The sequence below is a fragment of the Tinamus guttatus genome, unplaced genomic scaffold (genome assembly GCF_059628265.1).
Source record: "Tinamus guttatus ecotype Peru unplaced genomic scaffold, ASM5962826v1 Tinamus_guttatus_pri_ptg000004l, whole genome shotgun sequence".
Taxonomy (NCBI): Eukaryota; Metazoa; Chordata; class Aves; order Tinamiformes; family Tinamidae; genus Tinamus; species Tinamus guttatus.
Window position 1 is genome coordinate 11,830,895 of NW_028288538.1, and position 26,965 is coordinate 11,857,859.

The 26,965-nt window shown below is 44.0% G+C and overlaps 1 protein-coding gene across 1 annotated transcript; it reads right to left on the reverse strand.

The window, feature by feature from the left end:
• Nucleotides 1-77: 77 nt before the first annotated feature.
• GNB5 (G protein subunit beta 5) lies at nt 78-19,706 on the reverse strand. Its single transcript, XM_010218176.2, has 11 exons — nt 19,488-19,706; nt 15,645-15,781; nt 14,465-14,506; nt 13,593-13,669; nt 12,091-12,223; nt 8,520-8,663; nt 5,079-5,170; nt 4,909-4,957; nt 2,489-2,585; nt 1,270-1,436; nt 78-871 (listed from the first exon to the last, which is right to left on the reverse strand). The coding sequence occupies exons 1-11, from the start codon at nt 19,597-19,599 to the stop codon at nt 860-862; spliced, it is 1,062 nt and encodes a 353-aa protein (XP_010216478.1). The 5' UTR covers nt 19,600-19,706; the 3' UTR covers nt 78-859.
• Between the last annotated feature and the right edge of the window lie 7,259 nt (nt 19,707-26,965).

Consider the following 26,965-nt stretch of genomic DNA (forward strand, 5'->3'; position numbering starts at 1 on the left):
CTTTGACTGACTTGGAAAAGACCTGACCATCAGCATAATGGTGCCTAGTGCTTAGCATGTAGTATCCCTTTATGTAAAAGAAAATTCACTCATCAAGTGATACAATTGAAAATTTCTAAGAAACTACTGGTTAAAATAGTACCTCATGATTATGCAAATCATGTTAATATCCCTCAACTTCGTAAGTTAATCTTTTTGTCTACATTTAGATTCTTTAAATTCAGATAGCAGAGATGAAATACATACTTCTATCTAAAAACGAAGTAGGAAAAACAGGGATTGAAAGGATTCATTTTTTTGTACAAAAAATGCCTTTTTATCACAGCCTGTGCCTTCCCAATGGGTCCTTTGCAGCTCCACTTAGTACCAAGGCTCAGCCATTCATAATGCCATCATAAAGCATCAGAGAGTTGTTTTTCTTTCCACTCCTCAATATCAAAATTCAACGCACTACTATGGAATGTTTCCAAAGTCTTATGCTACACCCTGATAAAATAAAATCAGGATTTGTTTTTTAGTTTGCCATAAAAAGAAACCCAATTCATGCAAATAAATACATATTGTGCACAGAAGAACTCATTTCTATCATACAGACGACTTTAGAGAAAAGCCTCTTTTTATCCTTATCTAAACTAGTAGAAGGTAGTTTCAAAAAGAGAACTAAAAACATTTTGTTTTCCTACAAGTTGATGGTTGCTATGTGTTCAAGCAGATTACATTTCCTACTTAGTTGTGTTTATCTGTAGTTTCAGTATCACTATTTTGTAGTTAAGTAAATACTTCATATGGTGGTGTTTTTATGCAGCTTTTGTAGTCCAGGATCTAAGTCTTCATTTGATTTTAGATACAGGATCTCAGGTTAAGCCCAGATCTGCAGAAAGAAGAGTTGAACAATCATTTATGACATTGCCTCTTCTATCAAACATTTAAAATTTATACAAACAGTCAGATTATTGGTACAAGCTGTCAGTAACAGTGGTATGAGGCAAAATTACAGTTTAAAGCCATAAGATCAAAATTCTTTTAACAGTCCTGATAGCATGCCGTGGCGACTGTTTGTTACCAATCTCCTGTTAATTTGTTTTACATAACAGAGGAATATTGCTTAAACCTAGATCTTTGTTGCTTCTCTACAAACATTTAATTTTGTTGAAAATCTAGGGGATATTAGTCCCTTTAGAGACCTCTAATCACCCTGGACAACTCGTCTCAGCCTATTTATTTATTTGCTTATTTTTAACACTCAAACCAAGTCCTCCACGTGCTTACTCTCAGAGTGTGGTCCCAGGATCCTGAGCAGAACGCTGTGCCATCGGGAGACACGCGCAAGGTGCTAACACGATTTTCATGGCCAAACAGGATGGACACACGGGAGCCTTTCAGCACATCCCAGACATTTATGGTGTAGTCATTATAACCTGCAAACAGTAGACGACCTGCAAACAGAATTAGATTTGTACAGAATAAGGTCTTAAGCAGGTAGCATTCCTAGACTGCAGCAGGACATCCACCACCAAAGCAGCCACTACCCACATTTCCTGCGCCCGACACAGGAGACCTCCCTCCTGCTTCCCACATGCCAGCTGTGCTCTTGCTAGATGCATGCCCTCCACAGTTGAACTAGCCATATTAAATGCTGAATCAATTACAATTAATTAGCTAAAATAGGGTAAAAAACAAGTGAAATTAGTTTGGAATATGCATTAAAAATACATGGAATCTGCCCAGTCTTTAGAGAAAAGGAATTAAAAAAAAAACACTTCAGTTGCTATTGCAGGTAAGAATATTCTGCTCAGACTTTACACAAGAACAGCTTCACAAAGCTGAACATAGATGGGTCAACAGTTTGGTCGTGCTTCATTATCAATGAATTATGGAGTTATTACTCAGTGGCAATTCCTGCTATGGGGAAGGTGACTGTGCATGACGATCGGAGGGGCAGCTCGCGCCGCACGCCCGTCCCCAGCCGGGGTGACAGAGGCAGCTCTGGGCTTGTGTTGGAGCAGGGAAGGAAGGGAGGGAGAGAGGGAAGGGCTCACACTGATCTCTGAATCAGTAGTAAAAAAATGGCTCTGTCTTCATGTCCTTCTAACATAGTTTTACCATCTATTAATCATTTATTATCCTTTATAAACTATTTATGGGAGTATGCTTAATATTTTAGTTACATTTCATGTTTCCTTTGAAATGTTTTTAATCATTATCATGTAATTCTAGGCCAGCTGTAAAATATGTCTTGTCTTCATTGGGGCCAGAAAACTACTCTTCGTCACTACAGGTAAGCAGCAGCCAAGTAGATTACTTGGGAATATTTTTTCCTTTATGAAGAGGGAAAGAAATAAAGGTTTCCATGCATTACATATTTCTTTTGGTATTTAATGTTGCTTTTATCTGTAATAATATATGTTTTATCAAATTAAAACTTACAAAACTTTACAATCTTTACCAACTCCCAACTCCAAGATAACATCCAAAACCCAGTTCTCACCGCTGAGGGAGAAGTCCACACTAGATGCTCCAAAAATGATGCTCTCTTTGGAATAAATTGCTACTTCTCTGTCTGCACGAAGGTCATATAAACGACACTAGGATTAAAACAAAAACAACACACGTGCCTCACTAGGGGCTGCAGTCAGTAGCTTGAAAAAAAATAGTAGCTTGTGGAAAAATGTGAATGGGAAGGACCCCAATAATCTAAGCAGTAATTGAAATCCAGGATTCCAATTTGATGCACAGGATTAAATCTTTCGTCTGCTTCAGGAAGACTGAGTGTAGAGCATGGAGGTCGGGACAGTCCCTCGGCACAGGGGGAAGCCTAAATGCAAATCCATGTGCTGAGTAAGACAGGACAGAAACAGCCACTGGCCTAATGGGAGGCCTGTCTGTCTCAGCAGCAGTGCCACCCGAATCTGGAAAATCAACGTGAAAATCACTTGTGACACATTTTTATAAAATCTCTGGCTTCTGTTTCTTAGAAAAAGTCCACAGTCACCTCCACAATCTTAATTTTCTGTTTTTAACCATTTGCTTACTTAGGCTTAACATGGAAATAATATATAGTCAGATCAAACTTCAGTGCCTTTCAGAATGGCAGCCTGTTAGGCCTCAAATCAAAATGTGTTTTTGAAACTATTTTAACTTAATATCTTCCTTAGTATGTTGAGTTTAAGCAAACACTGGCCAGGTGGGTTTGTTCATATTAAGACTAAACTAATGAAAAATGGCTGATATTCAAGTCTGTACATAAAGGAAAGACTGTTTTATTCACAGCATCATGGTAAGCTGCCAGATATTTGAAGTCTAAGTTTCCCAGTGCTATGCACTAATGAATAATTCTATCCAAATATCCTGAAACAGAGTCAGGGTCACTTCAGGTGACATACTGCTGCGTGAACACACTTTTATAATTTCCCTCCAGACAGTCAGGATTATCTGTTCCCCCCAAGTCCCCAAGGATACAAATCAGGTCAGGGATACCAGTCAGTGCACCAGTCTGTAATGGAAGGAAAAAGAACTTCTTCATTTAAGCAAGCAAGGAGGCAGAAGCTGCTGAAGCCTCTGTCAGAAGTGCAAAGATGGAAATTTCCATTCTCCTATTCAGGTCAGGGGAGTCAGGAATTGTTAAGAAAGAAAAACTCATCGAATGAATTAATAAGCAGAGAAGCCCAGAGCCAGTGGTACTGGGGAGAAAAAAAAAAGAGAGTGCTCTCATTGGAATTTAATGATGGAGAATTTCTCCATCTCTCTCAGCATCTCGCATACTCTAGTGCCACAGCTGAATGCAGAGATGCACTGGGCTCACCACAGAGACAGAGGTGTTAATTTATAATAGAAGCTTTCAGGATCTAAAAGCGCCATGCTTTTTTTTTCCCCTCCCAGAAGTGCCACAGCAGCTTTCCACTTCCAGTGAGTCCAGGGGAATGTTTCTGCTGAGGTTAGCCAGTTTTGGAGCAGACTTAAAATGCACTTGGAAGAGAGTACCTCAGAAAGATCTGTCACCCTCATGCAACTCAATGTGGTGTTTGAACAGACAGGAGAAACAAGGTGCCAAGCATCTCTTCCAGATTCTCTTTGGAATTAGAACTACTGTCAGCTCAGCTCCTGCAAGACTGTGCCCATGGACAGCCTGCTCCCTTGTGGACACCCTCTGCCTGCCACGGGATCCGCTGGCCCGTACGGATAACTCAAGGGCACCAGCAGATAAGTGGCATTTTGCATGCAGCACACTGACCAGAATTACCAATCGAAAGGTACTGCGTCCCCTCCTCAGAGGTAGTCATATTTGGCAAGAGCTATTATAACATCAAGGATGCAGTGACTCATTGCAGCAAAAATCACTGGAAATCTGAGTCAGGCTCACAGGAAAGGAATACATAGCCAAAGGCAACCTGGGCCTGCATTCCCAGAATATGCAGAGGTTCTAAGGCCAATTGACTGGGTCTGCCCTGCACTGCAGGGTCCTTTGCATCTGCCTTGCTTCCTCCTTTGCAGGGACATGCACATTTGTGTTCAGGCTCTGCCCATGCCCTTGCAGTGTGCTGGTCCCTGTGACACCAGTGGTAGGTTCCTCTCATGCTATCATCAATGACTCAATGCAATCAAATACCTTCTAGTAAGACAATTAATCAAAAAACTTAAAAAAATAGAAAATCTATTGTGAAAACCTACTGTGACTATTTGGAGAATACCTCATGCAGAAAACTTCACAGAGGTCACCCAAAAAGCCTTACGAGAATTTTCCAGTAGCATTATATGTGTTATATTAGAGAATCGTTGTTTCTGTGACTTTGGTGTCACAGGTACAGTTTAGCCACTTAAAGCCATCTTTAGATGTGACCTGGTCTTTTAAGAATCTCTGACTTGAGAGGTAACAGATCTTTCCTAAACTACGTTGCTGAATTAACATACCGTGGCATCGTCTGAACCAGAGGCAAAAGCATCTCCACTTGGGTAATATCTGTGCATGAGTAAAAGAAGACCAGAACACATTACATTACTTGAATGAGGTCATACTTCAATAATAGAACCAGTGCATGGCTCAACATCACAACTGTGTCCTCACCCAGAAACATACTGACCTGACACTGTTGATATCTGAATCATGGGTTTCAAAGGACTGGATGCACTGACCGGAGCGCATATCCCAAACCATGGCCTTCTTGTCACATCCCTAGCAAGACAGAAAAAAAAAAATCACTACGGTTGTGCAAATGGTGGCATTCACCCCTCGTGTCTTATGTGTGTGCTCAAGCCCAGTAACGTGCGCAGGGCTCTGAACATGACAGCTCTGAGGAGAATCAGCCAGCAGAGTTTGCAATCCTGGATCTTCCCAAACTGGTGCAGCTAGAGATTGGAGGAATGTGACACAAAAGCCAAATCCTGAGGGGGTACCACATGCAACTGCTCGTTTAGGGCCGCGGTGCCACTCAGCAAGGGGAGGCTGGTGAGCTGTTCCTATGCGAGGAGGCTGTCGAGCTGTTCCTGTGCAGGGAGGCTGGCGAGCTGTTCCTGTGCGGGGAGGCCGGCGAGCTGTTCTCCTGCAGGGAGGCTGGTGAGCTGTTCCTGTGCGGGGAGGCCGGCGAGTTGTTCCTGTGCGGGGAGGCCGGCGAGCTGTTCTCCTGCAGGGAGGCTGGTGAGCTGTTCCTGTGCAGAGAGACCGGCGAGCTGTTCCTGTGCGGGGAGGCCAGCGAGCTGTTCCTGTGCGGGGAGGCCGGCGAGCTGTTCTCCTGCAGGGAGGCTGAGGTGCCCGTGCACGCTGCCTGCCTCCCTGCCTTGCTCTGCTGCTGCCATACCTGCGTCCTGCAAGTCCCACCAACACACCAAGCTGCAAGACTGACTCATGCTCTACCACTTAACGTGCCTGATATAAAAAATTAATACCCAGCACTTAGAGTTTTATGGGAAATTCTTTTTATACACTGAAATAGAAATGAAATAACTGTATCTGGAGGGTCCCCCTGCTTACCCTCCCAATAGATTTACCTCCTGTTGTGGCTTGTGTGCTGGTTAGATGAAAGATGTATAAGGCCATTTCATCTCATCATGGAAATCTAAGCTGTCCTTCCAAGCTGTGCTTCAGGGGAATCATTTAATGCTCAGTCCTCAGAGTAGGGACCATCTCTTACACGAAGGACCAGCTCTGGTCTCATTCTCAGCTGCGGTGTCTCATTACTGTCACAATACGGTGACAGGAGAAAGAACACAGGGGTTTTCTCAAGGGAGATTTTTATAAGTATGATCTTGCTAAAGGGAAGGCAGTAAGCAGGCTTAGCTCAGGGGACCTCTGCCTTTCTGTGCAGGTCCCAAAAGTCCCAAAGATACGTGAGGAGCATGGTGCAGGCCAAGCCTCCTGCCTAGTAAGCACATTCTGCTGAGCAGCACACGCATTATTTATTTTTAAGCAGATATAATTACTACTTAAACTAAACTATCTCCTCACAATTCAAATCTCTCTTTCTGTACCAGTTTGTAGTTTCTGCATAAGGAAAAACATACAGGATGGAGAACATTTTGGATTCAGCAGATTTCACTCTCAAACCCAGGCACAACCCAAGCCCATCCCTGCACATTTCTTCCATGTGCATCATTCTTACTGACCTCTCTGGGAGTTTGGGGGCAAGACCAATCTGACAAGATGGTGTTTTGATCCCTAAGGTTTTGAAGGAGAAATCAGCAACCATCTGTGGAGAGATGGGCTCCCTACGTACTACCAAGTTTGCCCCAAGGAACAGTGCTCAGCGAACACTGAGAACAAAACGCAGGGGCTCAGCCCTGAGATCACCCAACTTCCTAAGGAGGACTGTGATTTTTAGTTAAGTAGTTAAATTTAACAGTAGCAAGTCTACGTGCTGTAGTACTAGAACTGCTTATTGTGCCTCAAGCTTACTTTATTATGTAGCCATAAGGCAGTGAGTGTCTCTATGCCACTATAACTTCAGGTTCTACTGGCTAATGCTTTGGCTATATCCATATCAAATCAATGTAAGATGAATCTTTGCTGAGGCAGTATTCTGAGTTTGATGAGTTAAGTCCCTGTAAGCACAGACATGCCCATGCTGCTATATTGATGCAAGTATTACATATTCTCTTAGTAGTACCATAGCTGCTTGTGATTCTTTACCCTATAATAAGCTGAACTGTTCTCATGGAAAATGAATCTGTCCTTTCTGGGAAGTAAACTGAGTTACAGGAAAGCCTGGCAAGACTAATGCACTCCGGTGGAATTAGCTTTCGGTCACGCTTCAGAGCAGCTGTGCTAGTGGTGGACAAACCGGGCCAGTCTGTTAGGCTCATGATGGGCCAGCCAAATAAAAGAGCCATAACAGGAGAGGTCGGGTTTATTGTGCATAGATGGGATTTTGACTCAGAGCACAAGTGGAATCTCCCAACCCAGGGTTTGAGACTGCTGGCACAACAGCGAGCAGCAGGACCAATGCCAGTGGGGACCACAGCACCCTGGGGGAGGCACCTCTGTGAGGCAGCACCCTGGGGAGATAAGGAATCACACTCCAAGAAAAAGAACCTGATTTCCCCTTAGAAACCAGGCTCCTTCAGCAAAGGTGCTGGTAGCAACCTGCCTCTTTAAGAGAGGTCATTGCACAGCTCCTGCCTGTTCTTACAGCACACTCAACCTCTAACATGGGAAAGAACACCACCACCTTGAGACAGAACCGAGGTTTGTGCAAGTCACCTTCACACCTTGCCTGACTTGCTGCCTGGTTAAATGCCAAACAGCTGTGGCTCAGTTGCCCTGGGGAAAGTAGTCCCTCAGCAGCCAGCCAAGAGTGAGAAAATGTGCAGCACTTTCCCAAACTGGCCCTGGGGGCCCTGCTAAGCTTGTCTATTCCTCCAGGCCAAGGCAGGGAGGCGGGCAGTATTTGCCTGACTAAGGGGCTTTAAATGCCTGTGGTACCACTGGAAGGCAAAGGGTACTTAGCAACAGCTGAAGATGTGGCCACACCTCATCTGTGTCTGCTCCAACTTGTGCTAGAGTTAAGCCAGTGCCTAAGCTACCCCTGGCTTCTGGGGAGCAGTTGAGCAACGCGGTGGCATGTACTGTATTTACAGCCCCGCTGCGATGCCCAGAGCAGCGCCTGGCACACCCTGTCCCTGACTCCTGACAGCTGGGTGCGAGAAGGGAGCCAAAGGCGAGAGGTTGTTTGTTGTGCAGGGGCTCCCATGTAAGGGGGGTTCACACCTCTGCTTGCTCCACAACCCGCTGCTTTAACTCGGAGCCTTTTCCTTTCCCAGGAGCAGCTTTGTTTTGATCATGAGTTGGATTGTTTTAGTGTGGGGTGGAATTTGTTAAGTAAGCAGAACTGCAGTCAGACTGGCGGTGTGGGTTTGACCCCACAGTCAGAAGTTTAATTTGCTCCAGCTTGGGAAATGTGTTTGCAATGAGTGGATTTCACTGAGTCTCCCACTAAATACTTCAGCACTCTCTAACAAGATCATAAGCCCCCTGCTTTGCTGCCTTTTCCCTTCCACATACCTTAATTTTATATTAAGCTCTAGCTTACCCCAGAAACAAAGGTATTTCCCGTTTCAGAAGGGGCCAGATCCAGACACAGGACATCAGCTCCATGGCCATGGAAACTTTGTAGAAGCTGCCCACTCTCAACATCCCAGAGCGCACAAGTCCCATCTCCGCTTGCTGTCAGGATCTACAGGACATGGCAAGAAAAGGCATGATACAAAAATCAGCATATGATCTTTAAGGTCATGAAGAAACCCCTAGTATCCTACACATATAGCAAGAATGGCTTGTGTAATATTACACTCTAAAACAAAAACATAACAGCAATGTGGATCTAAGCGGAATCCATGTTTCTTATTTTTTCAGAAAAAAAAAGGTAGAGTGGTAAGGAGTATTGACAAATCTATTACTTAACAGTGTACATATTATTAAATAAATAATGCTCAGTTTTGTGCAGTGGGCTTTGAAGAACTGGTGTCAGCGGGGTTCTGTCGATATTTCCATACCCTGCAAAAGAAGGAGGCACCAGATTTGTATTTCTGTCTGCCCAGGTACATAATCCTCTCCACACTTAGGTTGCTGGAATTCAAAGGGACTTAAAAAAAAAAAAAAGAAAGAAAAAAAAGAATTGTTGTATTTAAGCACCCTTGTTTTAATATACCTGTTTTACTCTACATTTTTTTTCCTTGACTGAAATAACCAGATCAAACCCAATAAACTGAATTTCATGGATTTTCTGAAAGGGAAGTGAGTCTGTCTAGACAGTTGTTTGACAAGTCCATCATCTCTCACTTGTCCAAAACCACTTATGCGTGAAGGGACTTGAGCGAATACTGACCGAACACAGCTCACAGCTTCTCTCGTCTGCTGCAGCGCTTGCAGAAAGCACATGTGATCTTGGCTTGTTATTGCGGTTAAATCCTGATGATGCTCAATTGTTCAAAATTTCCCCTTGGCACTCAAAGCTGTTATGCAATCACAAATTCTGTAGGTTGAAAGGGTGCCTGTGCACAGGCATGGAAGAGACAAAGGCGAACTTAGGAGACCTTTCGGTTTTGTACACAGGCTGTTTTCATGCTCAGTGAAGAGCTCAAGGGAACCCAGTGCATAGTCAGAAGCCAAGAAGAAAATGCACTTCAAGAAGAAAATGATCACACAACTGTGAAGACAGTAACAGAGCTGCATAAAGGTTAAACACAGATCATGTTTGACAGATGCTCCAAAAAACACTCCCAGAAACAGAGGTCTGCAAAAATTGCAGAACAGACCATTGTGAATCCTGCAGTAGAGACATACTAATATCTTGAGATTAGTAGATCAGCAGAAGAAAGTCCTAAACGATCTTTTGGGCCAGCTTTAAGTCTCAATTTATAATTTTCTCTGTTCTCTGGAATACTAGTACTACAGGATGGGGTATAGAGACTTCCAGTTCTGAGGACTTGCTTTTACAATAGCATGTGAGGAAGACAGGAAGGGAGCAGAGGTAACTAAACGTGGAAGCAGATGATCTGTTGGCAACCCAGACCTCCAGCAAACGTTTACCACAAAGTATTTTGGACTGAAGTTCAGAGAACTATCATATAAAAGCAGAAAGGAGTGAAGTGTCATTGCTTTTAGATGTGCCTTTCCCTCCATGGCTCTGGCAGCGTGGGATGGGGGATCCTCACCCATCACTCGCCAGAACAGGCCGGGGAGCCCTGCACCGCCTGCTGCCTTCGCGGGCCTGCGGGGCCAAGGCCAGGCTGGAGGCAGCGGTGGGGAAGCAGCAACCCCCACTTGTCTTCGCCGGCACCAAGCAATCGCTCCTGGGGGCTGCACTTCCATTTTCAGCCCTGGGGAGCACAGGAGGTGGGAGCATGCCTGGATTCCCTGCATGAAACACTCCAGATCCCAATGAGCTGCAGCTGCTAGTGGAGGCGAGCGCAGTGGCAGGCCGCAGCGCCACACTCGTGATGTGACCCCGATGGAGGCAGCTCTCCCGGCTCCGCGTGCAGCGGGGGCACAGCCTGCAGCGCCGCGCGCGCCTCGCCGGGCGCCCCTCTCCCCTCACAGCTTCACAGCTGCTGGGCAATTTTAATCCTTCGGCCATTACATAAGAGGAAGGAGATAAGAAATTCAAGATTCGCTATGATCTTTAGCAAAACTGTGTCCTAACAGAGGCTTAGACAGCCCACTTCTGTATTTTGAAACAAGGCAAAGCTATAAATGTTCACTTAAAAGCATGAGCCTATCACTCTCAATAAAACTTCATTATAAATTCGTCAGAAAAATCTCTGAATCACTGCATATCACTATATACAGCATCTAAATCCACTATTGGTATTATTATATAACACTGATACAGGCCCTTCAACATCAGTGTAATTTTGTATGTATTTTTTCTATATATTGCAAAGAAAAAAAGATAAAATTTTTCTTTCTTTTTTATTATGAAAAATAAATATTTTCTGCCTTTTATAGGATATAATCGGAATGCAAATAGGTATGGACAAGAAAACATAATACTGGGTTTGTTTCTCTCCAGAAGGTTCCACTTAATTTAGACACCGTTCTAGCTATCCAGGGCTCCTGCGTAGCAGGGTGGCAGCTACGCTCCTCCGTGTTGCCTGTTTCCATGACAATAGACTTGAATTAGCACCTCAGAGTCATTACTGAAACAACAACTTTCTCCTGGGGATCTTGTGTCTTGAAATAGAAGCAATAAGAGCTCGTGTTTCTTTCCTCGGAGCTCCAAAGATCTGGAAAGAAGGGAACAAGTGTATTCCCTTTGTACCCAGCCTGCTGCCACTGAGAACAATGGAAATGCTCCCTCCTTCCCTTTATTTTGCTGCAGAGTTGGACTGAGCATCAAAATGCTACAGCCAGAGTGGGTGAGAGGATTATTCTTTCATGTTCTTGGAGAAACAGATCCTTTAGATGCTCTGTACAGAGCTGGGTTTTGTTCCTTGCTTTGCTGCTGACTGCCCTGTGACCTTGAGCAATCACTGTGTGCTTCAAATCCCAGCTGTGAAACAGGGATAACATCACTTCCTTGCTCTCTCTCGGGAATACAGCACTATGTAGACAGACAGGGCCAGCCCTGCGGAGCTTTCATCTTGAGCTCACATATCTCACTCAGTACAAAAGAAGTACTAAGGAGGAAAGCACAATGCTTGCAAAAGCAAAGTTGATTGAACATCCAGGACAAATTAGGCAAGCAACAGTCTCCACCAGCTGGCATAGCATATACCCAATCTAGTCTTATCCAAAATGGGTTATTTGTATTAGTCTGAGCTCCTAAAAGCACAAGACAGCAGAAATATAATAAACAGAGAATGCACTGGGTACCAGAGAGCTCCCTTCACCATGGAGCAGCAAACAGGACAGCTCTGACCCTGTGCAGGAGCAACCGTGACAAGGGCAAGGCCTCATGCAGGCTGCTACAAGCATTTCCTTACAGCAGCACCTGCAGCACCTCCACTGCCACCAGGGAGGCTTTCCCAGCTGCCCTGCATGCTGGCATGTGCCACAGAGTGCCAAAGTGCTCCAGGTGCAAGGAAGACAACCGGCACCAAGGCCGAGTGCAGCCCAAGCTGGGCAGGGCTAGGCAGCAGCAGCGCTAGGGATGCATTTACCTGCATGTCTGAGTTAGTGAAGCTGCAGGCAGACAAGTAGTTTGTGTGCATTGCAACGGATTTCTTCTTCGCAGCCATATTTTCATTTTTGTCAAATGTCAGTGGGTACACAGAACACTTGTTGTCCAGGCCTCTAAAGAGAATAATAATAGTAATAACAGACAGAAGGGAACTCGTTAAAACTGCAGTGACAAAAGGCAAGCGGCGATAAGAAGGAAACCACCTGGCAGTGCTGCGCTGCCAAATCCTGCCTGGTCACTGACTTCCCTGTATTATGCTAGCTGGGATCTCCCTGCACAAGGAAACCCCAGATGCCTCACCACACAGTTCTCTTTGCAGTACTTTGCCAGCTGAAATCCAGCATTTTTTACCCTTGTTTAGTTTATAAATGGCACTGAAAGAAACCTCCATAAAGCATAAATTCGGAGGTGAGACAGCAGTCATCTTACGGTTAGTGGTTTTATTTTATTTATTTATTTATTTATTTATTTATTTATTTTTGGATAAAGCCAACTTGGGATTTTCTATTGTTTTTTGTGATTATTAGTCTTTAAATTATTTATCTACCTTAATAAATATGATCAGCAATGGAAAGATGGTATAGCAAGTTAATACATGTGGAGACAGGGTTTTTAGAAAGAGTTCGGAAAAATGGCAACATAAATACTGACTCTGTGCCTTGTGTGTCCAGCTACCAACTGTATCTACACCAGCCACGACTGGGTCTCACAGGCCTCATGTGCCCACTCTGACTCATTCCTAAAGTCCTAGGAGACTCAGGTCTCCATGGTCCCAGGTACATGGTCAGCTATGAGAGTTCAGAACCCTTCTCCACACACACTCAGGAGTCCCTCTGCCTCAGTCTGCTGCCTTCCATATTTAATAGCTGCACAGTAAAATAGTTTCCCATATTCCTTTCTCTTGCCCCACGCTTTCATTGTCTAATTCATCCAGCCCCATCCAGTCCACTTTTAAAAGGTGTTTTGCCAACATGACATCTCTTTGTTTTCTTCCCTGGGGAAAAAAAAACTCCATTTCTTCAAACACGAACCCTCAGAGAAGTTGGAGAAGATTATCTGTACAGAGGATGGGGTTTCTGCCCCTCCTCTCCCTCTCCCAAGATCTATTCAAGTGCTGATAATCCTCAGTGTTGCCCTGAGATATCCTTGTGCTAAGATCATGGTTAAAACAGCTCTCCCTTAAAGGATGTATACAATACGCACAACTGAACTGGAACTGAGAACTGCATGCAAGCAGAATTCCTAAGCTATGATACAAATGCTGGAAGAGGATTATTTGCCCTGCTTACACAACAGATGTTATCGTGCTGATGTCAGTGGAGATCGTGTGTATGAACCATCACGGGAACAGGATCAGAGGCACGGAGTGCAGTCCTCCTGTCTGTGATCAAGACATGCACGCTCATAACCGTCAGCATGTGCTGGGACAGTGCTACAAGGAAAGGCTCCCTGTGTAAGCAGCTGCAGAACTCAGGAACTCACCCGCAGGCAATGGCACATCCCGATGGGGCATACGCACACGCCATCACCCAGGTACACGGCATCGTCACTGCGTGTTCCTGAAACACAGCATTTCCATGAAGCCAAGCATCACCATTTCACTAACCAGCGCAAGGAAAGGAGCATACAGTAAAGAGTCTAGGGACCTCACTGTGGTTGGTGAAAGATATGGATACTTCTCCCAGTTGTAGCCCAATGTGAGGCTGGGTTAACCCTGGCTGTGTAACACTGGGGAGCAGCAGGAAGGTGGCCAGTCACTCCCTTCCTAATATGTCCCACATTATACATGAGCCCCACACTGATCACAGACTATCTTTTATTGAGGTTACTGGATTTGGTGTTTTAAAAGGTACCAATGCTGCATGCATATGAGCGAGTTACAAATGACCTGCTTTTCTCAGGGGTCTGAAGTGGCGGGTGTTAAGGGAGCCCTGGCAGCACATGGAGAAGCCCCGGCACTGTGTCACGGCGAACACCAAAGCTGAAGTGTTCCAGTTGTTTAAACGTGGCACCCGGTACGGATATTATGCAGGGAGCATCTCCGTTTCAGCAGCCTGGCCCTTCCCTGCAGCAGTGCGTGGCAAGGCAGCACGTGCTGGAGCCACGTTCCCTGCGCGTGGAGCCACAACGCTGCAGACCCCAGCCAGGCCAGCTCCAGGACGCAGGCCCTTTGCTGAGACCTGAGTGAGCTTCTACACCCTGGACTCCTCAGCTGGAGGTGTCCTGTGATGTTTGAAGGTTATCCAAACATCCCAAAGCCTCCCACGAGGCACCTGCAAGCCCTCCCCGCCACCACTGCTGTCCCCACTATCGTTGGCACAGAAATCTTAGGCTTACTCTGAAGTCTTGCCTACCTTGTTGGTCGTGAAGGAATCCCACACGATCACCTTCCCATCCTAAATGGAAGCACACAGAGACAGAAACACTGAGAGACTGAGGACATCCGAGTGCGTTACTGTTAGTCCCTTCCAATATCTGAGGAAAACACTGCTGCTCGTTTCTATCCCCTGTTCAGTCCTCTCATGAAATTTTTGTCTTCATCTTAATAGCACAATGGCCGTAATGAAGTGCAGAGGAGAGCTTCCTCATGCTAATTATTTCTTTGACCAGGATAAGGGCACATCTTCTCCTCACAGACATGACTAATGTGGATTTAAAAGACTGATTTATTTATAAAAGGGCTTCCTTTAGCCTGCTTATGGGCAGTATTTTTCATTTACAGCACACACGGAAAAGATGATCTCCTCAGGAAACCATTACTAGAATGAATCCTTACTTGCTTCCTTTCAGTGACCAACTATTTGTCCCAGCCTATTGACAACATCTGTGAAGCCAGTCACATTTCCCATACAAAATCTATTGGTGACTCTGGCAAGGGCCTTACAAATACAATAGGTGACCTATATTACAAATCACTCTCAGAGCTGGCAGCACTCATGGGAATTATTTATGAATATCGAATTGCTTATTCATTTTTGTTTTTCTGTCCTTTATCTGCTTTTCTCACCACACCTACTTAACCTTCAATTATCCTTTGATGCAACTGGCTAAAAAGCCAATAAAAACACTCAGTAAAAAGCAACGGTCCTTCTATCCATGCTGTCAGGCCAGCTACTTTGTCTCATGCACATAATATTGTTATCCTCTCCGCATTTGAAAGTGAAATATTTGTTAAGAAACAATTGTTGCTGTACCTGGACTCATTACAGTTCTTCAAGTCAAAAGGGCAAAAAATGCCTTACAGTTTCCCTGTTTAGTTCTCTGATCTACACATGGACATTTTTTTACCATTTACAAATATCACAGTAATTATTTAAATTTTTGTTCTCTTTTCTAAGAGCACCATGAATGATAACAACTAGCAGTAGCTCTGAAGGTGGCTTGCTATGTAGATCATCTCCTTTTATCCCTCAAGTGAGACCCCTGACATTTCATACATGCCTAAAACAGCTGTGAGATGCAGCAAGCTCGCTCACTGCCATTCTGGGTGGCAATTCAAGATGCCCAGCAATAGCTCTGGAGCGAGTGGCATACCTGGGAAGAGCTCACAATTCTTCTTTTGTCTTTGCACCAGTCCATGCAGAGCACTTTATTGCCATGGCCCTTCAGGGTTCTTCTGGTCTTCATCACAAACTGGCCCAGGGCCTCCACACGTTCTGCCACCTGGTGCACTGCAGAGAACTGGTCGTTAAGAGAGACCCACTTCAAAGCTCTGCCCTGACAAACCTCTACACTCCTGAGCAATGCTACTTGCAGGAATAAATCCATGAAATATCTTTCTATGGTGTAAACCAATGGGTTGTGTTTCAGAGTTGACAGGTCGTAAATCCCTATGCCACGGTGAGCTGTGCATGAGTGGATAAAGATATGGATGAACTCGCTCTGGGCTGAGCAGCTGAAGTCCTCACAAACTACCACAAGTAGAGCTAGAAACTATTTTACCCAGCCCCTTATCTCCTCTGACTGGGAAATATTCAGTCTGACTGAGGCTTGAAAGACTAATACTTTCAACTGATATTTCCTAGCCATTCCCCTCCCCACCCCCAAATTTCCAACTGTGCAAACTCACTTTGATGTAAAATCCAACCCCTTGCAGCTGACACAACTTAAGCCATCGCAATTAACCCTGATGCCACATGCTGGAGCCGTCTGTGCACATCTGGGAAAAGCACCATCTGTGGAAACCCTTCTCCAGTGTTGTGGATTCAGTTGGGGCTGAGCAGGGGCACAGTGTGTTCTGGAGCCCCGTGGCAGCTCCGCCTGCTCCAATATACCTCACACAGAGAGCCATGGAGTGTGGGAGTTGCCTCAAGTCTCACAAAGGAGTGCAGGTCCTGGGGCAGAGACTGGAGACCCCAGCACTGGGATTAAAAATGACTCAATCCAGAGAGGAGTTACTAGGATCCAGCCCTTCCTAATGTTGTGTGCTTGTACACACGGGAACCTAAGATGACACAACTGCTGTTAGACAAAGGGGCAATGCCTGACCCAAAACATTTGAAATAAAGGCACAAACTCACATGCTTTAATAAGGTGGGAGAGGAATGCTTAAGTTTTTTCAGCACAGTGCTGGAGACTGAGCTCACGCCTTGCACGGCAAGTGATGCTCTGGAGCTTTGTTGCTTCTTCACACCTGTCTCTTTTCTAGAGCTGCTGTAAGAAAACTCACGGGCTGGAAAGGGCTGTCAGTGAAAGAACGGGCATCCTTAACATTATTTGTGATTATTTCCTGGCACAGGGTCAGGTGAACAATTTCTGTCTAAATCAGAAACGGATTTCTAGTGGATTAAGCTTTTCCATAGATGGTCTCCACAAATACCAGCCTTGCAAACTGTGCCAGCATAAGGCTCTCATCTGAATTCATCAAGTGCTATCCACCATTCCTGCCCACTACAGAATCATCTTTAACAGGGATCAGGAACAAGTAAAAAGATCAGAGAAATACTGATATGAGAAATACAAGTCCACTGAGGAAAAAATATATCTTTCCTCTCCTTTTGCCCACTGAACTTTGCTAAATGATTACTATAGTTATTATGGCACCTGAAAAGATGTTTGTCTCCAGAATATATCTGGAAAAAAAAAAAAAAGAAAAAAAGCATTCCACAGGTAATAGGCCATGTTTCCATTATGTCAATACAACCTGGACTCTGTGGAATTGTCTGTTTTAGCTTTACTGGTTCTCTGAGGACGCTTATCTCCAACAACAGTCATAATAACCTTGCACCTGCCTAGCACAGGTTTTAAAAACACATAATTATTTTGAAACATTCGCCAATATTGTTTCAGAACAGCGTTAAAAATTATGCGCTCAGGAAAGTAGATAAGCTAAAGTCAATGAGAAACTAGAGCAGTTTTACAAGGGTCCAGATGAATCAGATTTTCTTTTCAAATCATATGGCTTGACCTGAACAGAGGCTGTGGACTTGATGCAAACAATGCTGGGTATCAGCCTTTGATCTTTTCTGTTTTGGAAGTCAGTTGGTCTTAGTAATCCTTTCTGGCTTTAAAAATCTATGGATCATATCAACAAGACAAACTGTCTTGTCTGTACCTGAAATTCTAAGTGATGGAATTCAATCCTTAAAATTGTAGGACTGCAAATCAAATGTATGTCTGCTATTTCCTCTTTCCATCCACAGTTTTGAGAGCTGCAGTTCAAAATGAGTTGAACAAATAAGGACAATCCTAGTTCAACTAGTTGTTTTGCTTGGGAACCGTGAAGGGAAAACCATGATTGGACTAAAAAAATGTGAAAGATATAATTTTAGATTAGAAAAAAAAAAAATCCAGAACTTCTAACCTCTCCAGAAATAGCTCTTGGGAATAATTTAAGTGCCCCAAAGCTTTGATCAGTGAGATATCGTGAGGGAGCACTGTTCCGTAGTAGTTTAAGATTTTTGTCTTGGAAATCACGTCATGGATAAGTAAACACAGCCTTCCAACATAATTTCACGGATTTTACATGTAACTGCAAGTTATAAATGGCCTATGACACACATAGTTGCAGTTTCACTTCAATCATAGGTAAAACTCTTTTGCTGATCAAATTAAACTTTAGCATATGTTGAAGTGGTCTGTTGAATACAGGCCACACTACCTCTGATACAGAAATTACATTGTAGGATTACGATGATTTACAGTAACATTTCTATAATGAGGCCATCTGCAGTTATTTAATGATTCCTACTAATGGGACACTGATATAACAGATGATTATTCAATTTAAACAAGAAAATGCCTTATTTACTTTAAAAAAAATCTTAAGCTCCATCCTCCCAAATGTAGGAATATTTGCCTATCCCTTTTAAAACGCTAGCATCTAAATCACTAGATACAGACTCATGTTCCTCTTCAACAATAAAGGCATCAAAACAGAAAAAAATAAAGTTGTAATGACCCAGCAAAATTGTTAATAACATGAGCCATAGGATTTCAGAGGAATCTAGTAATTGCACATATTTTCTCAAAAAAACATTTCAATGCATCATCATAATTATAAAGATGATGCAATCAAAATAAAAAGTTTTTTTGTGTGTGATCTTGTATCTCTGGTAGACTCTGTATGTTTTTGAGAAGTTCCATAAAAATAAGATCAACTTATTTTTCTGCTGAATAGGAAGCAGAGAAGGCTGAACTCCTCTTATGTCATTTATATTACATTAACCACATCTTGAAACTGCAGCTGATGACAGTGAGCTAAGCCTGCAGGGCTGGAGGATGGACTCACCTAGCAGCTCTGGATGTCTCTAAATTGTTTCCTTGGAGGAACAGGGATGGCTTTGGGAAACAATATATATGCCGGCCTCATTAAATAAATTCCCCTCAGCTTCTGCAAGGCTGGGCTTAACCCCTATTTCTGCTGCTAACAAGTGCACTACAGCAAAGCAAATAAATCTCAGAATCCACAGAGCAAAATACGTCCCTGCTTCTTCCCCGTGTCTCCCTGCTGCACCGAACGTGAACAGAGCCGCTCTGTGCCCGCAGCCCGGGCCCGGCGCGTGGGGAGGAGGCGCCCTGGCCTCAGCGCTTCCGCGGAGGCCGCAGGCCTGCCCACCGCGTCGCGCCGCTCCCTCCTTGTCGCAGCGCGGGACCCGCGGCACGGTCGTGTCCGCCTGCCCGTCGCTGCTTTCGTCTCCCCCGGCACACGCAGAGACGTGGCTGTGACAGCGGGAGCGCGGCGCGCTGCGGGAGGGCCTGCCCGTGCCGGCCGCACGCGGGGCCGCAGGGCTCCGTTTGCGGGCGGCAGAGCCGGCCTCGCGCTGCACCTCGGCCCCGGCAGCAGCACCGCGCGTTACGCGGCCGCGCTCGCCCGCGGAGCCGGGCGGCAGAGCCGAGCCCCGGATGCGGCACGCGCGGCCCCTCGGTCCCACTCACGCTCCACGTCGTGCAGCTTGGCCCTCTCCTCCTCCAGCTTGCCCTTCAGGCTCTCGGCCTCGTTCTTCAGCGATGCCAAGGTCTCGTTCTCGTGCAGCCCCTCGGTTGCCATCTTTGCAAAGGAAGCAGGGAGGGAGAAGGGGAGCGAGCGGCGGGGAGGAGGAGTTTGCCTGCCCGGCTCTCAGGGATGCTGCGGAGGCTCCCGCTGCCTCAGCAACTGCGCCGGAGCCGGACTGCGCTCCCGCCCCCTCCCCACGCTGACGTCCGCGGCCGGAGCGGAGGCTCCGCTCGCTGCGCCCGCGGGCAGCACCTGCCTGGGCGCCCCTGCTCTCCCTGCGCGCCTGCCACCCGGGCTGGCCGTGGGGCTGCGGCCTGCGAGCTGGCCTCGCCGCCTCTCCCCTCTCTGCGTGCAAGAGTGCGCACGGTGGCGGGGGAGATGCGTGCCATGCAGCACAAGTCATTTGTATGGCCTGGAGTCATCGTTTCCCCAGATAAATGTGCAAAGCAGTGCCTGTGCTTGGAGCCAAAATCTGTTTGTACCCGTAATAGCATGCTCTGTGGGAAAAGAGGGAAAAACTACCTCATTCTTTACCTCAGTGGCATTTTAAAATGTCAGACGGAAAGGCAGGTCCAGTGCAGGCTCACCTCCATCGTCCCCTCTCACCCCTGCACGCAGGAGCTGCCTAGAGCACTTAGGTACCAGCAGGTCTCTGCTCAGCACAACACACGTAGTGGTGTGGTCTTTCACTACACTTTGAGTTCTTTGCTTTTAAATCTTCTGCTATCACATTTCCTTTTTCGTTTTGAACTAGCTACCTCTTTACCCTGAACAGACATGCACGTTAGGGTCTTCAGCCTTCCCTACCCCTGAAATGAGCCAGTACTAAAAACTCAAGCAGAAGGAGGAATCCTCGAGCAGCTCTGACTCGCAGTCACCCAGTATCTCACACATCCAGAGACGGAGCCTGCGGCAAATAGCCCTGCAGCTATTTGGTCCCTGGAAGGGGAGTTCTTGAAAACTCCTCTTCTCTTTATACGTGGACTAACTTTGCTAAGACTGACTCTCATTGTCACCATTTAGCCAGAAAATAGGCAACCCAGATGCCTATTGTTCAACCTGGAGATGTTCCCAGAGCGGAAAGTGAAGTAAGAAAATACAAGTTTGCAGCTGTTGTTTAGGCTCTGGGTACATCCTGGACACACTACTGGGTCTCAGAGAAAATCAAGTCCTTTCCCACAGTGGGTTTAGCAGTAGTGCTGCTGCCAGTGCGACACGCAGGTAGAGCTGCTGCGCTGTTCAGTGTGGGTCTGGAGGCTGAATTTAAGCCTTGGTAGGACCTTGTGCTCAGTGTCTGCCTTAGACAACGTATCTGCAAATAGCTGTCTTATTTGGCTGGAGAATCAAAAGCAAGGGAGGCATTTCCAGGCTTCACAGTGTCTGCAGAAACTAGTGCAACTTAACCACATCAGACTGATGAGGCAGCCCTGGACTTACTTTGATACAATTATGTTCAAAATCACAAAAAAAAAAGGGTGACAGTGTAATCTGCCAGAGCTGGAACATTCTTCAATGTTACTTCAGAGTAAACAGCATTTGCAAAACCTTCCCAAGACACTGATGGGGCTGAAGAAATTAATATTTGGTGTTTTCAAGTCATACAAGAACTATTAAAAAAAAAAAGGCATGATGAAGCAGGAAAGTGTCAGAAAGCATCTAGCATATTATCTTTGTGGCTGAAAAATTAGATCTGTTTATATTAAATTCAAAAATGTGGCTATTCTGTGTCCTAACAGAGGGGCAGGGGAAGATCTTGAAGAAGAAATTTGGTTTTTTGAAGGACTTTCGTCTCTGACAAATGTCCTACTTCTGACAGCTGATAAGTGTGAAGAGACCTGGAAGCGGAGTCCAACAAAATCCATGAAAAACCTGTGCCTTAATAGGAACTCATCAGCTCTGAAGAACCTGGCTTTGATAACACTTGTATGTGAGATGGCTGGCACAGTAATGACAGCGAAAGGTCCAGACTTTCTTGCTTTACTGATGTTGGCAGTCTCACTGCCTTGGGAAATGGGATTAAAAAGCTCTATGAAGAATAGTGTAGGCGGTGTGAGAATTGTATGAAACCACACATGTTCAGACTGCGTCTTGATGTCAGTCCCAAGATGACAAGGATGAGCAGAACCATGAGATGAAAGGGAAGTCTCTGCTGAATAGAGTGAATCTTTAACTGTGTGATATATAATGTACATGTCATTAGTATGAGTAAAGTAGAAAGTACTTAGTTCATCTAACCAAGCTGCTAAACTACCAATGTAGTCATTAGCTAGCCATCCAAAAAACAGAGGTGAGGGTAAGGCCATTTGGGAGATTTAAATAAAATGAACCAGGATTGGATTAATTTAGGGGATAACACAATATTAGGGTAACTACAAAAAAAAAAAAAAAAAGGCAAAGTAAAGAAGTAAGAATGTTACAATGTGGTAAACAATGCCTAAATCCCAAATCCAGCCTTTTTGTTTCTCCCTTTTGATAAAGCCTAGTCATGCTGAAGGCAAAGTACTTTTAACAGCACATGAACAATTACTCCAAATAATAATTATAAATAATAACTTGTTAGTACAGTCTTAAAATTCATTATGCAAAAGGTGTGTTTAATCTGAAATGGCAGAACAATGTGCAGCAGTGGATAAAGTGAAGGTCCTCTTAACTTGGACTCTGCAAACTGCTTTGGGGTGGGTTTCAAAACATGTCAATGCAGGCCAAATGTTTGTGAAATCATTCCCTAGAGGATGGGTGGTATGTGGATTCTATGGGAAAGGGGCAACTAACTGAACTGTGATATATAATGTGATAATGATTGGTGCAAAAAAAGCGTTTGTTGCTGTGGCCTCATACTGTCCACTGCCGTTCCCTAGAAAACTGCCTGTTTCCAAATTAGCTGCTATGTCCTCAATCACAGTGAGCCTCCAAGCTTCCCAAAACAAGGACAGCTTCTGACCAGACGACTTTTGTCTCTGACCATTCCCAACAGAGCAAAGGCAAGCTGGCCTCATATAATTTGAGTAATTATCACTAGCAACCATTCTGGAGTGGTCAGCTTTCCATGCACACAACAAAATTAAGTCGAGTGCTACAGAAGAAAATGCATTCTATCACCAAGAATTGTGACAAAACCAATAGTTACTGCAGCTGTAAACCTACTTTTCAAACTTTGCAAAAAAAAACAACACATTACATTAATTGGAAAACATAAAAGAAATTTGGTATTCTTCTATCAAAAAGGACATATGAGAAAAAGGATGGTGCAAAAGTAAGACACTAATGGTTGTCTATCTCAAGATGTAGGTTTTAAAAGTTTTCAGTCTCGTGGGTTCACCAGCTAAGCCCTGTAGTAAAATAATCTAATACTTTTTGTGGGTACTAAAATAGCAAAGACTGACTGTACTCGAGTTTCTACTGATTAGCATCTACCACCAAAACTGATAAACCCCAGAGGGAAAAAGAAGATTTTGTTTAAAAGGCAACTTATCCAAGTAGGATGATCACAATATTGTGATGTGGCAATTCCTGAATTATGTTTTGCCTCAGTATGTTTAATAGGGAGATCAAAAGAACAGGATGATAAAAAAGTATATATGAATCTGGTCCCTTCTGCATCTGAAATTGAGTTACATCTGCAATCTGGTAGTTGCAAAAGGACCAGCCAATTACACATTATATTATGCACATGCATCCGCAAACATGCAAAGACATGGCAAGGCATGTTGTGCATTGATACCAGCTGCACTGATACCCACAGCTCTAAAAAATTAGTTCCAGAAGGTGAAGGACATAACTTCGTTACCTATTTGTATTTCAGTGCTAGTGCAAGAAGCTCTGTAAGCATTTGCTTTAAAATATCTTTCTCAAAATAAATATGAAGGAGCAAGCTGAAGCCAGACCTATCAGAAAGCCCAAGATCCTACCTCAGTGTTAAGAGGAAGGCTAACAGACTGCTAAGTGCTGAGGTAATTCTTCATGAGCTCTCTTTTTCTTCTACTTAATAGCTGTTTCTGTTGGTAGGCCCTACCTTCTATAACATGGAAGGTAAATAAAAGGAGGAAAAGGCTGCAGGAACTGTAAATAACAGTTTCCTGCAATTCCAGTGTTTATCAAGTCATGCAAAAATTTACCGGACACAGAGCTATTTATCAACTGCTGGCCAAGAAGGATATGAACAAAACAGCAATTTCAGAGTCATGAGAAGCAAACAAATAGGGAAGGGACTGCCTTTTGTCTTGCAGTCATTTTATCCAAATTTCCTTCTAAACAAAGTAACACATGAGAATGTGCTGTGTCAGTTAATGAACTGCACATATTGCACCATCTCTGCCCACCAGATCAGTGCTCTCATCTGCAGGTCTTGCAGTGTTTTGTAAACACAGCCACTTAAACCTTTTAACATTTCTGCACAGATCTTTTGATTGGAAACTCAAATACAATAAGCAGCTGGTCAGAGCACAGCAACAGTACAGACCACTTTTGAGGAGGAAGCAATGAAGGATGTCTTCTCTAACTCATAATACACAACCATTTAGGAAGAATAGAACTACTCCAAGTTGGAGTGTAATCAGGACAATAACATTCCTAAGTCTACAAAAAGTTTTGAAGACCAGCTCATCAGTGGCCTCATGAGTTTGCGACCTTAGCTTTGCATTTTATCTAAAAAAATGTGATACTTCACTGGAAAAGTGTTCCCTACCAGGAGAATGGGATATTATCTCACAAGTAACGGTTGTAGCCTGGAGAGCCTCCAGCATCTCCTCCTCATGCAGGCGTTCTGGTAGGACACATTGGTCAGGTGAGCAGGTTCACAGACATTCCCCGCTACCACCTTCTGGGGAACATGGACACGACGACAGAAGAGGCTACTTTACCATGCAACGATCTCTTTCTGCTTTATCTTCATTGTAGCTAACCTGTGCTCTCCAAGATCCCTCAGCACGTACTGCACTTGGCATGCAAGACAACGTGGTCTCAATATGACATGCGGGTCAGGAAGGAGTTCTGACAGCACTTGAATAGGCCCAGTTTTAGTAAGATAGGTTAAACCCACTCTATAGCCTCTAGTCTCTAGCTGTTTGGTTTAACTACGTGGTTTCTGCAATGGTTTCATCTAGTGTTAAGTTCTAATGGCCAATATTCAAGATCACGAGCCCAGCAGACTGGCAGGTATTTATTTCCGGGCAGAGTTAACTAGCTATCTAACATTTATACAGAATAATCAAAGTGAAAAATCTTGTGGTCATTTTTCAGTCAGGAATCAAAAAGGCATCAGTGCATGCAGAGCCCTTTCTGTTCCAGGCTCAGGGAATAAACCTGATTCTAAGTGCCTGATGTTATTTGGATTAGAGGCAAACATGCTTTCTGCCCACCAAAGCCTATTTGCTGCTCAGAAAAAATCCAACAAGACAGAACACTAATACATCCAAACCCTATTTTTAGCAGTATTTTCACATTCTGGATGACAAAATCAACAACGTACCATTTCCACACATATTGAGCAGTAGCTGAGTTGTTCTGATTTGATGTAAACAGGCCTAAGGGGTTTCTCCTTGGAGCACCTGTCACATGGACCAAATACAATCGCTAGAAATGTCTGGTCGCACATCTTGGCGGTGGAGTGGAGCTGAAAGAGATGGAGAAGGAAGCAAACATGCATTGCAGTCTAATCCTTAATTTCCTGTATTTCCAGGTAGCTAATGCATCTTAGACTGTATATAGACAAGTGTAGGCTGGATAATCTCTCTGTGATTAATCATTAAAACCTGATGAACTGCAACTATATGCAAGACAGTCACTAGCACATGCTTGGAGATTTTATTTTTATAAAGAGAGCAGGTAGGAGAATATGTTGTTATAACAAGCAGCACTAATTTACTACATGCAGGAACTAACTCTCAGTTTCTACTTAACTAATGCCAGCAGACAATAACCAGACAATACATAACCATAAGCTGGATTTCTGAGACACCTGCATTTGATCAATATGTATTTTTTTCCCACTGCATTATTATACTGTCAGTATTATGTATTACTTTTTTAAACTGAAAAGATGTCCTAGGATTTAGTCATCAGCTACAAAAATATTATGAACGATGCGTTGCTTGAACAGAAATTAATGTTTCAGCACACACAAAGCTGGGTCATTATGCCTCCCTCCACCCACACTCTTTTTTTTAAAACCATAGTTACCTCTAGGAACAAAGCACTTTTCTTGTCATCACTAGAACTAAAAATTGCTTGAGAGTCAGGAATAGAAATAAGCAGAATATTCTAGTGTCATTTTTCTCCTCCATTTTTTTTTTCCACACACTTTTTTTCTCCCATAGGAAAAAATGAGATCTTTCACCACTTCTAAAATGAAAGCTTTTAACAGTACTCTGACATACATAATAAACACAATGAGTTTATTGTCTCATTTTTCAAGTAGTCCAATGAAATGCTTAAGAATAAGCAGTAGAATGCAGGCAAGTGCCCTAGAGTGATGGGTTCCCCCCGCCTCCTAAAATGCCTAGCCAAACAAATTCAAAAACCTGGATTTGCTTTCCTTTGCTTCATTTAGCCAGATCCTGCAATAGCTTCTTCTCATTTTTAACAATGAACTCGGAAATCCTGCCTCAGTAGGAATTTTGCTATTGTCTCAAGAGAGACTAATTTCATCTCAGAACACATGGGAAGAAATCTGTCCTGAAATGAAGTACAACACACTGCATTGTAACCTGAAATCTGCACAGAGTTTTGAATGAGGTATAGGCAAAGGGGTTTATATCTTGTTTGATAAAATGCAGCAAATATGTTCTGAAGTTTTTAATGCATTCTCTCGCAAACAAGAAATGAGCCTGATCACGCGTCTTTTAAGGAGTTTCTCTTCTAACAGCATTCCTGGTAGCTTTAAGGTGACTATAGAATCAGGGTCCACTCATGACAAGACAAATGCATTTAGAGTAAATTAGTGTCTTACCCAGAGGTTCTTAGAATTAGTGATTTCCACTGTGGGCAGTTCAGGTGATATTTATACCTGGTATGAGGTCCCTGGACACTAACCCTATACTGAACTTTGGGAGGAAAATTTTCACTTTGAAGGAATGTAAAAGGCAAGCATTACAGACAAAATGCCATCTTAGTTTCTACAGACTTTAGACAAGGATCTAATGCTTGGAAGATGGGCAGAATTAATCATAGAATCATAGAATGCTTAAGGTTGGAAGGGACCTCTAGAAGTCATCTAGTCCAACCCCCCTGCACATGCAGGGTCCTTCAGATTGTGTATGAATTTATTGGAATCACATCCAGGATGAATCTTGCCCGATATCAGTATGTTATTTCGGATGATATTGTGACATGTTATAAAAATGTTTCTAGAAAAGGAGCCAACAAAATTTCCAGGTAGTTAAAAAGCAGTATTATACCTGTGATAGTACATATCTTTATAAAA